The following is a 15,010-nucleotide window of genomic DNA, read 5'->3' on the forward strand; positions in this document are numbered from 1 at the left end:
AATGCATAAATGTAAATGTAAATGTAAATATGGTCCTCTGGAAACTGGACTGCTTCCTCGAGCGATGGTGGGCGGTGGCACAGGACCCACTCCGCCGTCCCCCTCGGTAACTGGTTAACAAATTGCTCCAGTACCACCAGATCGACTTCGGCCTCAACATCGCATTGTCCATCCTGCAGCCACCTCCGTCAGTCATCACGGAGCTGTTGGGAGAAGGTAAACGGGCGGCTATGCTCACCAAGTGTCAGTGAGCGGAAGTGCTGGCGATGCTGCTGCGGCTGACTCGCTGCAAGATGGCTCTCTTCAGATCCTCATACTCCATGCACTCGACTGGGACTGGGCTACCCCAGTCAGCAGCGGCCACCCATTGGGTTTTCGGCCACTTTCACGCCTCGCCATTTACTCTAACAGCTCAGTGTAGGCCTCAGGATAATTTTGCGTTCCCATCTTGGTGAGCAAGTCTTGGGGAGTGGCTGCAGTCACGGCTTGGGTCATGGCGGAAGACCCCACCTGGGGTACTGTGCTCCGTAGCACCTGCCGATCATCTGCTTGAGTCTAGACCAGTGCCTAGATCTGCTGCTCCTGTTCCTTGCGTAGCTCAAGCAGGGCCTGATGTTGAGCCTGGTGGATGCCGGCGAGGGTCTTGATCATTTTGGCCAGTGGCGAGGACTCCATGATTATGTATTCTTCCTCCAAAGTCCCGGGTTTCAACACCACTGTAACAGGTTTCTTGTTGTGTGGGAAGGAGGATGCGGCAGTCAGTTTGGTAGACCATTTGAGTTTATTGTAACACACACAAGTATTGAAGCTCTGAAACACAAACTGCACTCTACATGGTCCGGCACTCTATGTGGATCCAATCTTCTGGCATCTGGCTCCCTCTTATACCTCTCGGGCTCTCACTGCAATAGGAAACAGCTATTCGAAATAATTCCCTCCAGGTGAAAATCCTTACAGCTCCCATCTCCCAAACTTGTTCCCTATTCACAAACCTGGCGCTTGATCTCACCTCCACAACCAGTCTCATTTATATTTTAAAACACTATTGGTTAGGTTCAGGCAAAAATTTTACGTTAGGGAGGTAAGTTTTAAAAATATCCATCTAAAATTCCCCTTAAAACAACATTTCACTGGAAACCTGCAGCCAAACCTGTTATACAGCGTGTACATTTTTAATTGTAAAAATGTTGTCATGTTCACGTAAATTTCATGAGATCCGGCTGATCGAGGCTATTTAACCATTAGTGGTTGTCAGGGGTCAGCACAGGAACCCATAGTTTCTGAAATCTAAATATACAAATCTTTACAGCAACATTTGCTACCAGTTGTACAAAAGTCTGCATTGCCTCTTAATGTTTTGTTTGAATTTAAAGGAATGGTTCACCAAAAATGACATTACTCGCCAGTGAAATTTTTTTCCAGATTGTCGAATTTTTTAAGAATCTTTGCAGCTTTTCCATACAGCAACAGATTATAGTCCGCAAGTCTGTAAAGCTCCAATAAACCAAAAAACACCAAAACAAGAACCATGTAGTTAATATGACAATATACCAGGTCCTCTGAAGCTACAGTATACAAAAGCTTATAGAGTAAGCCCTAAATTCCATTATTCACTGATAATCTTCCCCTCTGCAAAAACTCTGAAATCTCAATGACTGATCACACCTTGAATTAGGTAAAAATACTGTAGGTCGAACGTTTTCTGCTGAAATTAGTCTGTGCTCACCGAAATTCAAATGATTGAACGTATGGGGGTGCTTGAGCTTCAGTTTCCAAGTGAAATGTCCACAAAGTGGTACCAAAACAGAGTCAGATTTTTGGTTGTAAATGATGTAATACAGTCAACAAGAATGCATATTTTATTAACCTAACTCAGAGCCCAAAACAAATCTGACAGTGGAGTAAAAATGTCATTTTAGAGCAAAAATGCAACTTCCGAATCACGCTCACCATTGTTTATGTGAATGTGATTACTTCCTGGTTCCCATGGAACTAGAATCCATGTCTCGGAGTAGTGCCAGAGAAGGAGGTGACTGCGGTTGAAATTATGCAAAAATGTCTGATGTTAGATGCCACTTGTCATTAATTTGGCTAAATGGTGTTGATTTCAGGGTACATGAACTTTTGGAAGCAACATGTTGTTTCCAATTTGATAATGCTGTGTTTAGTTCAGATTCAAGAAATAGTGCAGGTTTTATGTCATTGACAACAATGCTATTGGTTGTTGCATGTGTGGTAGTCGAAAATTAGTATGGCAGTTCAAATATGTGGAATGGAGAATGAGTTTTGAGAGCCATTGCGGAATGGTAAATTGTTTGTAAATAATGAAGCTAGTATATGGATTCAGAAGACTTGGAATATACTGTAGCACACCAGTTGTATGGGATACTTTTCTTTTTTTGGAGCTTGACAGACGTGGTCTGTATGAAATGTTGTTGTATGGAGAAGAGCTGTGAATATATTCTTCAAACATTCTCCTGTTGTGTTCCACAAAAAAATTACATTACACAGGTTTGGGAAAGAAATATGGGTGAATAAATGATAATAAAACAAATTCTATAATAGAGCTATTATGTGTAGTGTCATAACAATACACTTATTTCCAAACTCATCCTTCTGAATGAATCTGATTTTAATGAGCAAGAATATACTTTATTGTTATTTCGTTCTTTTCAACAGATGAACTTCTGAAGAAAATGTGTGGATGATGAGATTTTTGATGATAATACTGGAAAAATTGAGACGTTTGACTTCCTGCTGGGTGTACTTCTGATTGAATGGCAAATGACTGTACAGAAATGTAAAAAATGTGTTTGAGTTGTTTGCTTTGTATGACCACTAATGTAGTTGGCAGCTGAAGATATAATTTGTTAGAACAAACACTCTCTCATCCCTGTCCAGACGTTTTTTTTGTCTTTCTTTCTTTAATTTTTTTATCCCCTTTTCTCCCAATTTTGAATGCCCAATTCCCACTACTTTAGTAGGTCCTTGTGGTGGCGTGGTTACTCACCTCAATCCAGGTGGCAGAGGACAAGTCTCAGTTGCCTCTGCTTCTGAGACCATCAATCCATGCATTTTATCATGTGGTTCGTTGTGCATGACACCGCGGAGACTCCGCATGTGGAGGCACATGCTACCCTCCGCGAGCCACACACAAATTACTATTCACCCTATTGAGAGCGAGAACCACTAATCGCGACCACAATGACGTTACCCCATGTGACTCTACCCTCCCTAGCAACCAGGCCAATTTGGATGCTTAGGAGACCTGGTTGGAGTCACACAGCACACCCTGAATTCGAACTCGTGACTCCAGGTGTGGTAGTCAATGTCAATACTCGCTGAGCTACCCAGGCCCCTGTCCTTTTTAAAGTATCCATAGAACCTGCTTAGGCTGGTTTAAAGGAAAAGGCTTTGATTGGATGAGATTGTGATATAATAGCACACACACAAACACATATCTGCTTTTTTAAAATGCTAATTTTCTCTGGCAACTGGTTTCCATTTCCCTCTCTTTCAAATGCTTGTGATAGCAGGTTTTACGGGTCTTCTGTCAATTCTGTTTTGGTCTTCTATCAATTCTGTTTGCAACCAAAATTGGAAAACTTTGACCATCTTTTTCCTTCCCTCCAAAGAACTTAGCATCTACCAGCTCTGGTTACTGTATATAGTCACAGGCTATTTCACAAATTCTATATTATATTAATATTACACTATTTGAATTGATCAAAGAGGAGACTGTTATGAAGGATAAGAAAAAACAAAACCTGACACAACAAAGTGTCTATTTGTCACAGTGCTATAAATAAAGTGCAAATCGATCATTAAAAATGTATGTTTAAAATGCCATTTAGTGATAGTGCTTGATTACACAATATATTATTTCATAAACTACATTGTGAAGTTTAAAAATGTTCTTTAAAAAATGTCCTAAAATTGTTCATGTTTTCTTACTCTTTGAATACATAAACATGACAACTGACAAATTATTTATAGTGCTGTTGTGACATAAGAGCTTATTCTGGAAGACCAACATCACACGAGAAGTCTGCATGTTGTTATCAACAGTTCCAGTTCTCTAAAATCTGCCACATTATGCAGATTACTGACAAGCCCCAGCTCCCATCAGACATTTTTTCATCGGCTTGAATGAGTTTACCGTCTCTTGTGGTGCAACCGGAAGCATGTTGTTTCATCAGCATCGAAGACCCAGGTTTGTATCCCACATTGAAACCAGGAAGTAATCACTTTCATATAATCAGTGATGAACGTGGTTCAGAGGTTGCATTTTTCCCTCTAACATTACATTTAAACTCTACTGATGGTTAGGTTTAGGTTTTGGGAATGGTTGAGAAGTACAGATTATAATATCCATACCTCTTCATTGTATTACATCCTGTACAGCTGAAAACAACTCTCTTTTTGCTTTGTTTCATTCGTTGTGTTGCATTCTAAAGAAGTTCAGGTAGAGGACTTATTGTGACTGTTAAACATGATTCCAGGTTGTTTTTCACTGAGCAAAGTTTCAGCGCTTGATAAATGGTAAGACAGTGTTTTTCTCTTTTGCTCTGGTGTGCATATTTACATACAATAATTACACAAGTTCAATGCCATTTGATTTGAAACCATTTAAAAATCAAAACACCCCCGAAAAGTGAACCTGCAAGTGCAGAGCGTATACAGGCAGTGACAGATTGATTATTTTTATACTTTAGTGTGAGTGATTTTATCACTTTACAGTTTTTTTCAATCGCTAACAAGCGCTTACCCATACTTCAGATACTTTTTCTAAACTCTTAACACAGACTCACACCTACAAAACACAATTGGCCATATGGATAATTTTCTTCTCAAAAACACATTTTGTTAAATATATACTAACTCTTGATTTCAAAATAGAACACATCTTTCTCTGCACACACTAACTTTACCAAAACACTGGAAATCTGACTCAAAATGAAATAATTCTGTCAAAGAATAACACTTGTTTTCACTTCACAAGGTACATGCAGTCAATCAAAGTACACCAGGTTTCAAAATACTGACTATTGTTGACATTACAAAAACTGCATATACCTTTATGTTTCAGTTTTACAGGTATTTGCATGCAAAACATGCAATTCACTGTTTTTACACTAAATTTCTTGGTTGGGAACTGTATGTCCACATGTACAGTAATGTTCACATTCAAAAGCATTCCAGTAAAAAGCAAATCAGTTTTTTTTTCCTTTACTAATTACTACAGGAGGTACAGTAGAAACACGGTATCATAGAACAGAAAACGTTTTACAGTATGGCTTACAGTGAACAAAATATCCATGAAACACACAAGAGCATTCTGAACAAAAAAAACAACAGCATAAAGCCCAGATAAAAAGGGGGGGGGACTAAAAAAAGCACAAAATTACTGTATCTCTCACTGCTCCTGCTCCTCTCACTGCATCTCTCACTGCTCCTGCTCCTCTCACTGCATCTCTCGCTGCATCTCTCACTGCATCTCTCACTGCTCCTGCTCCTCTCACTGCATCTCTCACTGCTCCTGCTCCTCTCACTGCATCTTTCACTGCATCTCTCACTGCATCTCTCACTGCTCCTGCACCTCTCACTGCATCTCTCACTGCTCCTGCTCCTCTCACTGCATCTCTCACTGCTCCTGCTCCTCTCACTGCATCTCTCACTGCATCTCTCACTGCTCCTGCACCTCTCACTGCATCTCTCACTGCTCCTGCACCTCTCACTGCATCTCTCACTGCTCCTGCACCTCTCACTGCATCTCTCACTGCTCCTGCTCCTCTCACTGCATCTCTCACTGCTCCTCTCACTGCTCCTCTCACTGCATCTTTCACTGCTCCTGCACCTCTCACTGCATCTCTCACTGCTCCTGCTCCTCTCACTGCATCTCTCACTGCATCTCTCACTGCTCCTGCACCTCTCACTGCATCTCTCACTGCTCCTGCTCCTCTCACTGCATCTCTCACTGCATCTGCACCTCTCACTGCATCTCTCACTGCTCCTGCTCCTCTCACTACATCTCTCACTGTATCTCTCACTGCTCCTGCATCTCTCACTGCATCTCTCACTGCTCCTGCACCTCTCACTGCATCTCTCACTGGGCCTGCTCTTCTCCCTGGGCCCCTTGCTCTTACTCTTCCGCGTCCAGACATTACAGTGTTTGTCTTTTTCTGTTTCTGTTTCCAAAAACATCACTCCTCAAAGTTCTCCTTTTACTGTATATGTGTCTATGTAATAGAAAAAAAATAACCCCTGCCACTGAGTCTAAGCCAGACTGGAATCAGCTGTGGTTGGCCCAATTTACCCAACATAAATCAGCTGTGTGTCAATTATTCAATTGTTTGTTTATTATCAGCTGAGATATATTGTTTTTGAACTGATATCATTGCAGAAGCAGAGGTTTTTATACTGTATCTAAGGTTTGGAATATTGTTTTTGCTATTGTGGGATGGTGTGTGTTAACATTTGTAAATACTACAAAAACAATCCATAATTTTGTTGGGAAGTATAGCTTGTCTGTTAAGAAAATGTAAGCACTGTGGAAATGTTTTCACTGACTGCATATTGTGTGAAAACGACATGAAATGTGTGAATGGTATGGCCACAAAAGACCAATGCTGTGCTAATTGTGTTTAGAGTTTTGAAAATGTGACAACTGGTTGGACAAACGCTTGTTAGCGACTGAAAAAAACTGTAAGATCTATAGTATGTGCTGTGCCATTTAGGCTTATAGCTCACTGTTTACTTTATTTTCTGCTATTTTAATCAGTGTTTGAGGCAATTCCATGGCATTAAACAGTCTTTATTCCTGCGTCCCGACAAAAAAATTATTAACCATTCATGAAACCTCACGTTTAACCGAATCCTAAAACCGGTAACCTTTCACATCCCTAGCACATACACCCATCAACACTTACCAACTTATCCACTGGGGAAAGTGTTTACAATTTTAGTAACCATAGAACCTACTGCTTCCTATTTCACTGTGAGATCAGTATGTCTAGACAGTGTGAGGGCACCACGAGTTCCAGCTATGCTGAATTGGAGCAAACTGCAGTGTGTGTGTGTGTGTGTGTGTGCGTGCGTGCGTGCGTGCGTGCGTGCGTGGGTGCGTGCGTGTGATCGTGCGTGCGTGCACATGTGTGTGAACATGTCAAAGATCAATAAATATCATATAAGAGAGATAATGTGACCCACTGTATATTAGGTGGCCTTAACTTCTATGTACTTAGCCATTTGATACAATGTATTTATTATGTACATACATGTTGTTGCATTGTAATTACAGTTAAAGTACTTGCATTTAATTACATTTGAAGTTGCACTGTTAATTTTACCCCTAACTCTAACCCATAACCCTAAACTACCCTTACTCCTAAACCTGCTTGTACCTCAACCTCAGTTGCAGCAAATGTGGGGATTTTGCAGAACAACATGTAGTTACACAGTAAATACATATTCTTGTATGTATTTAATTTTAGTACATAGTAGTTAAGGCCACCTAATATAAAGTGTGACAAGAAAATTATATAGAACGTTAACAAGAGTGAAAGAGACATGGAAAAAGTCTTCAGATAAAGGTAGAAGAAAAAGGTTTGGATGAAAAAGTAAATCACACTCTGATCCCTTTACCAGCTGAGCAGTTAGTTGCTTTTGAAGTCTGTGTACTGCTATAAATAGAGACACTTTATGTAACCGTACCCATTTTAGGCACAATGATGACAGCGCATGATGATCTGGTGAATCTCTCTCTGTCAGTCTGTCTCTCTCTTTCCCTTTCCTCCTTCTCTCTTTAAGATCTGGCTGCAACATGCTTTTTGAATTATAGTCACAACATCATAGCTTGTACTCATCAAGTTGTAGTAAATCGTGAGTTTCTTGGTGGTTTGAGCATCCCTGCTGCAGAGATGATCTGTCTTTGCACTGTTCTGCTGCACTCTCATAGGTCCTTACCCATGGCAAGCACACCTGTTAATTATTCCTAGAGCAGTGGTTCTCAACCAGGGGGCCGGGACCCACTAGGGGGCCTCAGCATACTTTCAGGGGGGCCTCAATATCGCTTAAAATTCTTTAAAATATGATAGATTATTATACTTTTTATGTCATTATTATAATTAAACCTACTAAAATTGCAAAAAATTTAAAAACTCCCTTCAACAGCTTGCTTTTTATGAAGAATATACCTGTGGCAGGGTGCCGCCTAATTAGGCTGATGAAGCCCGAGAGGGATAAAGGTGACCCGAGACGGTAGTGCTTCAGAGAGTGAGTTGTGGGCAGCTGTCCGACACCTGTGTGTGTTTGTCTTTTGGTTAAGTGTATTATTAAAATATTATTTATATTATCAATCCGGTTCTCCGATATGCTGTAGCCTGGCCCTCAGCCACTCCACCCTCTAGCAGACCGCAGTGCCTCCCCGGGAGGATCGGAGGCAGTCCTGTGGCCCCTGGCGGTCGGAACGCCCCGCCACATTCCAGTGGACGGTAGGGGACTTCTACACCCCTGGCAGCGGCCTTGAACGCTCTAGGTAGTCGGTTAGGAGCCCCTCCTCCCACTTAACTTGACACAATGACCTAAACATTTTAAGTTTATGACGCAAAGCACCCGAGACAAGTAATTCAGTGGTTAAATCAATGTCTTCACAAGCTATATGATAGGTGTGGGTGAGAAACAGATACATAAGTCCTTTTTTACTATAAATAATCCTCACTGCTTAGTCAATCTCCACTTCACTTTCACATTCTCCTACTGTTTTTGGTAATTCACATCCTTCGTGCAAATCACCCTCTATTGTCAGAGGGGAGAATTTATAAAAAAAAAGAAAGACTTAAATATTGATCTGTTTCTCACCCACTCCTATCATATCATGTCTGAAGACATGGATTTAACAACTGAAGTCTCATGGATTACTTTTATGCTGCCTTTATGTGGATTTTGGAGCTTAAAAAAGTGTATTATTAAAATATTATTTATATTATCAATCCAGTTCTCCGATATGCCGTAGCCTGGCCCTCAGCCACTCCACCCTATAGCAGACCGCAGTGCCTCCCCGGGAGGATCGGAGGCAGTCCTCTGGCCCCTGGCGGTCGGAACGCCCCGCCGCATTCCAGTGGACGGTAGGGGACTTCTCCGCCCCTGGCAGCGGCCCTGAACGCTCTAGGTGGTCGGTTAGGAGCCCCTCCTCCCACTTAATGCAATTAATCGCAATGCCCCTGGATTGAAATAAGGAAGATTCCTGAGAAATGCAAGCTTGTAGTACCACTTGTTTACTCCAGAGGGCAGTAATTGAAGTTTCAGCTGTGTGGCAATACGCAGTTTATACAGTGAAGAAAACAACCAGACAGCACAAAACAGACATTCTTTACGTTCTTGCATTCAAAACATTTGATGGAGTTCAAATTCGAACTAAGGGATCTCAAGATGTGTTCTAAGTATTAAACTATATTTAACTTGACACAATGACCTAAACATTTTAAGTTTATGACGCAAAGCACCCGAGACGCTACACATGCACGTCTGACGCATGTGTACATTGACGGGTCCTTAAACAAGCCCTCATAATGAATCTCGAACTGATTGACAAATTCACTTGTGAAATGGATTGCTGTGAACTGTATGCCAATGATTGACTTATGATCAATAATATGGTAGTAAACAAAACATTGTATTCTAAAGCCGCTTTTTGTATTGTCTTATCAATGATTAACTCTTCTGCCACAAGAATGTAATGCATTTAAATTATCTGAATATATATATATATATATATATATATATATATATAAAATATTTATTTTATATATTTAAAGATAACTATACTAACTAATTATTTCATCATTATACATGTATATTGAAATATTGTTATATGAGGGCTTTCTCAGCAAATATGTGTACATGTGATTAATTGCGATTAATTAATCGGGACATCATGTAATTAATTCGATTAAAAATTGTAATCGATTGACAGCCCTACTTATAATATATACAGTATAGTATATATATATATATATATATATATATATATATATATATATATATAATAGTCTACTTCAAATAATTTCTCTGACAATGGGGGGCCTCGGAGTCAAAACGGTTGAGAACCACTGTCCTAGAGCATCGTTAATTGCAGCTGATTAATGAATGCAGGAATGATCTGATTCTGCAGTCAATGCTTTCATATCCTTCAGATAAAAGTAAGTTTCCTTTCTATAGAGATTCTGATTAGGAATATCTTCAATTCACTGAGGCTAAGTGGATGTTGGGTGTCATGTTGACAGAGACAATTGGTTATGATGAGGGTGTCTGAAGGGTTAGTCACAACAGCCATTCACAGCAATCATCCAACCAACTGGCCATCCATCTCTGTGTGCCAGGATGACTCAAGCCATTAAATTTTTTTCTTTTCATACGCTTTTCCTTATTGAGAAATTCCCCTCGCATTCCTCTTTCATGTTAAAGACCCCACAAATGGGCTTGAAGAGTACCGATTTCTTTCCTGTGTTAGCATATTTCCTATTGAAACAGCATTTTGATGGGCTTGTCCTTTTTAACAGCCAATAACTTGTAGTTTATGTCAGTATTTCTCAACCTTTGAACGCCAAGGCACCCATTGTACACTGTACAAAGCCCTCTTTGCTTGCTTTCCATTTTCATTGAGAGAAATTAGATGTCAATAGAAAAAAAATCATTCATCTTGATCAAATTTGTGATTCCATAAATTTTTAGAACTGGAGGTTATTCATAAAACAGTTGTTGAAGGTTGTGTGAATTGAGTTGAATTAAGATTCAGAAATTATGTCAGTTTATATGTTGGATATCTTTTTTTGAGATTTTTAGCATTTTAGATATATTGTAGCAAGTTAGATTAACATAGAGCTTATTAAAGGGTTAGTTTACCCAAAAGTGTAAATTCTCTCATCATTTACCCTCATCCCATCCCAGATGTGTATGACTTTATTTATTGTGCAGAACACAAATAAAGATTTTTAGAAGAATATTTCAGCTCTGTAGGTCCATACAACAAAAGTGAATGGGTGCCAAAATTCTGAAGCTCCAAAATCCACATAAAGGGAGCATAAATGTAATCCATATGACTTCAGTGATTAAATCAAAGTCTTCACAAGCTATATCATAGGTGTGGGTGAGAAACAGTTATTAAATATTGATCTGTTTCTCACCCACTCCTATTATAACATATCTGAAGACATGGATTTAACAACTGAAGTCTCATGGATTACTTTTATGCTGCCTTTATGTGGATTTTGGAGCATTAAAAATTTGGCACCTGTTAACTCGCATTGAGTTGACCTACAGAGCTGAAAAATTCTTAAAAAAATCCTTATTTGTGTTCTGCAGAAGAAAAAGTCACACACATCTGGGATGGCATGAGTAGCCAATGAGTAATTGATGAGAGAATTAAAAATTTTGGGTAAACAATTCCTTTAACTTCTCCCTTGGAAGTTTGTTAAGGCCTCTTAGTGGGTCCCAGGCTCCTGATTAAGAACCACTAGTTTACATAATCTGTAAATTACTGCTGCCTTTATGTGTTATTGGAATTGTCCTACTTCCCACAGCTGAAGTTGCTATTAGTATGTCACGTTTAAGTGCTTTGTTGTCGGAAATAATAGGAAACATGGAGTGCCAGGTTCAGTCTTCCATATGTTTTTGAGGAACTATTATTTTGACACCATATTACACATTAGTCATTTAGCTTGCTGAATAATGCTATGGATGCTATTTTCTCTGTTTAAAAATGTACAATATGCATCAAATGGATACTGATATACATAAATGTTACCGAAACAGAAATCAATAACAAGATAGACGCATTTAGAAAAATTGACTAAATCTTTCATTCACTACAGAAATAAATACTCTTCTGCTCCATATTGCAAGTGAATGTGTTCTCCCAACTCAGAAATTCGGGTATTAAAATGATCTCTGAGTGCCCAAGTCATAATAACGATTTGAGTGGACCTTCATGAGCAACTTTCAATTATGAAATTACGATTATTAACACCCCTTTTTAACTTTTTGTTAAAAATAAATAAAAAAAATTGCTTATAGCTTCTGCCATATTTTAATATTGTACATTTTAAATATAATTTAGTGAATATTTGCTCAAAGTTAATTTCCTAAATATTTTGGAGCACAAGACTATTGTATATTGAAAGCTTTGAAGCTAGCAAACATGGAATAAAAGCCTTAAAATTCAGATTTTAATTCAATTGGCGCTTTAAATGTAAAGTCTTACATTTCTACAAAACTAGCGGCACTAAATGAAACTGCAAAAATAATGGTTGTTTCCAAAAATCCCTGCCAAGCCTTCAATCTGGCCACTGTCTGCCATTGTTTGTCCAAACAGGTATTCCTGACACACACTCACACCATTGGTTGAGCCAGAATTTTATATGTCACACAATCAAACAGAACGTGGTTTTGAAACTGCCAAAATGTTTACACGTTTTGGGAAGTTAAACTTCCTTACGAATGCACTATTAATCATTTAATCCATTCTGCACATTAAACTAGTATATGAAAATTGCAGGCTTCAGCTTTAATCTTTTAGATTAGAATCTTTTAGTACGTTTTCCCTGTAACAACCAATCCCCAGAATGACAGGCATACTCATATTCCCTCTCACGTTTCTGTTTCTCTTTCCTTTATATCTCTGCAGGTATTGGGCAGGGTGTTCCAGTGGTAGCTCTGATAGTAGAAGGGGGTCCTAATGTAATCTCTATCGTACTGGAGTACCTGAGAGACACTCCTCCTGTTCCTGTGGTGGTGTGTGATGGGAGCGGTCGTGCCTCTGACATCCTGGCCTTCGGGCATAAGTACTCAGAGGAGGGCGGGTACGTGAGGTTTAAATCTCTCCACTGTAATAGTGTATAAGATGATACACCACATGGCCAAGAGTTCTTCTAATTAATGGGTTTGACTATTTCAGCTATACTTATTACTAACAGGTGCATAAAATCAAGCATACAGCCAACCCTTGTATGAAAAATGCATTGTACTCATAATTCATCTTCATTGATGAAGGTAAAACTTTTCTTTGCGTTTCAATGATTTGCTTGGATATTCCAGTCTCTTCTTTTACTCTGACTACATTTTAGAATCATAAATGAATCTTTGAGAGACCAGTTATTAGTCACCATTCAGAAGACGTTTACGTACAGCCGGACCCAGGCCCAGCATCTCTTCATCATTCTGATGGAGTGCATGAAGAAGAAAGAGCTGGTGAGTGTGTACAATTCTGGAAAAAAAATATAAATAGGCTGTAAACGAAAGTCCTAATCATTTATCTCCATGTGAAGACAGTTTTAAAGAGATTCCTCTGAAGCCTTTTGGTTGTACTTAGAATTATTTGTATGATAGTGAAAAGCCATGAGATCATCTACCATGCATTTCTCACCATGTGAGTATGCTGTTATTCTATTGGACAGTCAGAGATATCATGTAAATTAGCTCCTTCAACTCAGGGATGATAAATGTCACTACCTCCGCAGCCCACATGAAGTACATCCCCTCAGGCCCAGACACCATCTCTATATATTACTGTCTCACACACTTATATACACATTTTTTTATCTCTCTCAAACACACAGGCACGTTTTGAGAATCTCAAATTCCTGATGAACAAAGTAAAACTATTCTTACTCTCTAACTGATGTTCTCACTAAAAACCCCTCATGCCTTTGAATCCACTGCTTTTCTGTTAAATTTTTCACCAGTTTGACCACATCATAATCCATTTCACTCAATTAGAATGCACATTCCATTTAGCTCATAAAGAGCAGTCTTGTACGCATTCACATCTAAAAGCTCTCAGACAGTTGTACTTCCCCTGTTGGCCATTTAAATCCTAAATATCCTGAAATATCTCAATAAAGCACGTCCACAACTTCAGTGTCACCAGGAGAAACATTTTCTACTTTTGTGACAATGCTTTCATATTTTTAGATTGATCAAGTAGATAATTAAGCCATATCTTGTGATTTGCATGCAAAATATTTCTAAGTTGTCTTTGTATGCTATTGTAATTTAAATTAAATTTGCTAATTGGCCTCTTTCTCAATGTTGTGTTTGTATATTGTGATTGTGGTCATCGTTTTCAGTCATTAAATCATGCATCCTCAAAGTGATTTCTGTGTTAGTTCTTTTATTGCGGATATATTCTTTTAGTCATTGTAGTGTTTTCACTCATTGTTTGTGTGTGTGTGTGTGTGTGTGTGTGTGTGTGTGATGTTATATATGTGCACATCATATGTTTTGTTTGAATAAATTCATTGTATAACTTCTGTGTTTTTGAATGTTATTCATGCATGCATTTCCACTGAAATAGTATCTATTATCTAATATATTATCTGTAGCTGTAGATGTGTTAATCATCATTATGAAGCTGTGAACTTACATAGATATGAATTTTACCCATACACCATATGACTATTAACTTAAGACTGTGTATTTATATACTGGCTTACACAACTGTGTATTCAGATGCAAACTGTTTTGAAGGTGAGAGCTAGTTCTGAGTTCAGCACATTGGCTTTAGTTTACATGCAACCCACTTCAATCTACTTTATTGATGACTCAAAATTGAGATCACAAAGCCTTTGAGATTCAGAAAGGCAACTAAATAAAAAATGTTACTTAAAAGAGGTATGCCACAGCAAATATACCAAATGCACACACATTCATTTATAGGCAAACAAATGGCCTGGAAAGTCATATAATCAGTTGCTGACTCACAAACAGACATACATACACATGAGGTGTGTAAATGGACTGAAGCGTATGCACAGTGGGGTGTCTGCAGTGTGCAGGGGCGTAGCACCAAATTTTGGGCCCTGGGTACAAACCATCTTGCTGGGCCCCCGTACCAAATATGTATGTATAGAAAACTGACTTCTAAGGGGCCCCCCCTGCCTCGGGCCCTGGGTACTTGGTACCCTTTACCCCCCCAGTCCGACGCCCCTGGCAGTGTGACTGATGTGTTGGCAGA

The 15,010-nt window shown here is 39.1% G+C and overlaps 1 protein-coding gene across 13 annotated transcripts in view; it reads left to right on the plus strand.

The window, feature by feature from the left end:
• LOC127643178 (transient receptor potential cation channel subfamily M member 3-like) overlaps positions 1-15,010 on the plus strand; it is a 183,842-nt gene that overhangs the window by 122,909 nt on the left and 45,923 nt on the right. For all 13 annotated transcript variants that reach the window (XM_052125780.1, XM_052125782.1, XM_052125784.1 and 10 more), the window contains exons 7-8: positions 12,683-12,857; positions 13,122-13,245. In XM_052125780.1, the coding sequence (XP_051981740.1) occupies positions 12,683-12,857; positions 13,122-13,245 (299 nt within the window). The remainder of the gene's footprint in view (positions 1-12,682; positions 12,858-13,121; positions 13,246-15,010) is intronic.

This window comes from Xyrauchen texanus, chromosome 4, assembly GCF_025860055.1.
Source record: "Xyrauchen texanus isolate HMW12.3.18 chromosome 4, RBS_HiC_50CHRs, whole genome shotgun sequence".
Lineage (NCBI taxonomy): Eukaryota > Metazoa > Chordata > Actinopteri > Cypriniformes > Catostomidae > Xyrauchen > Xyrauchen texanus.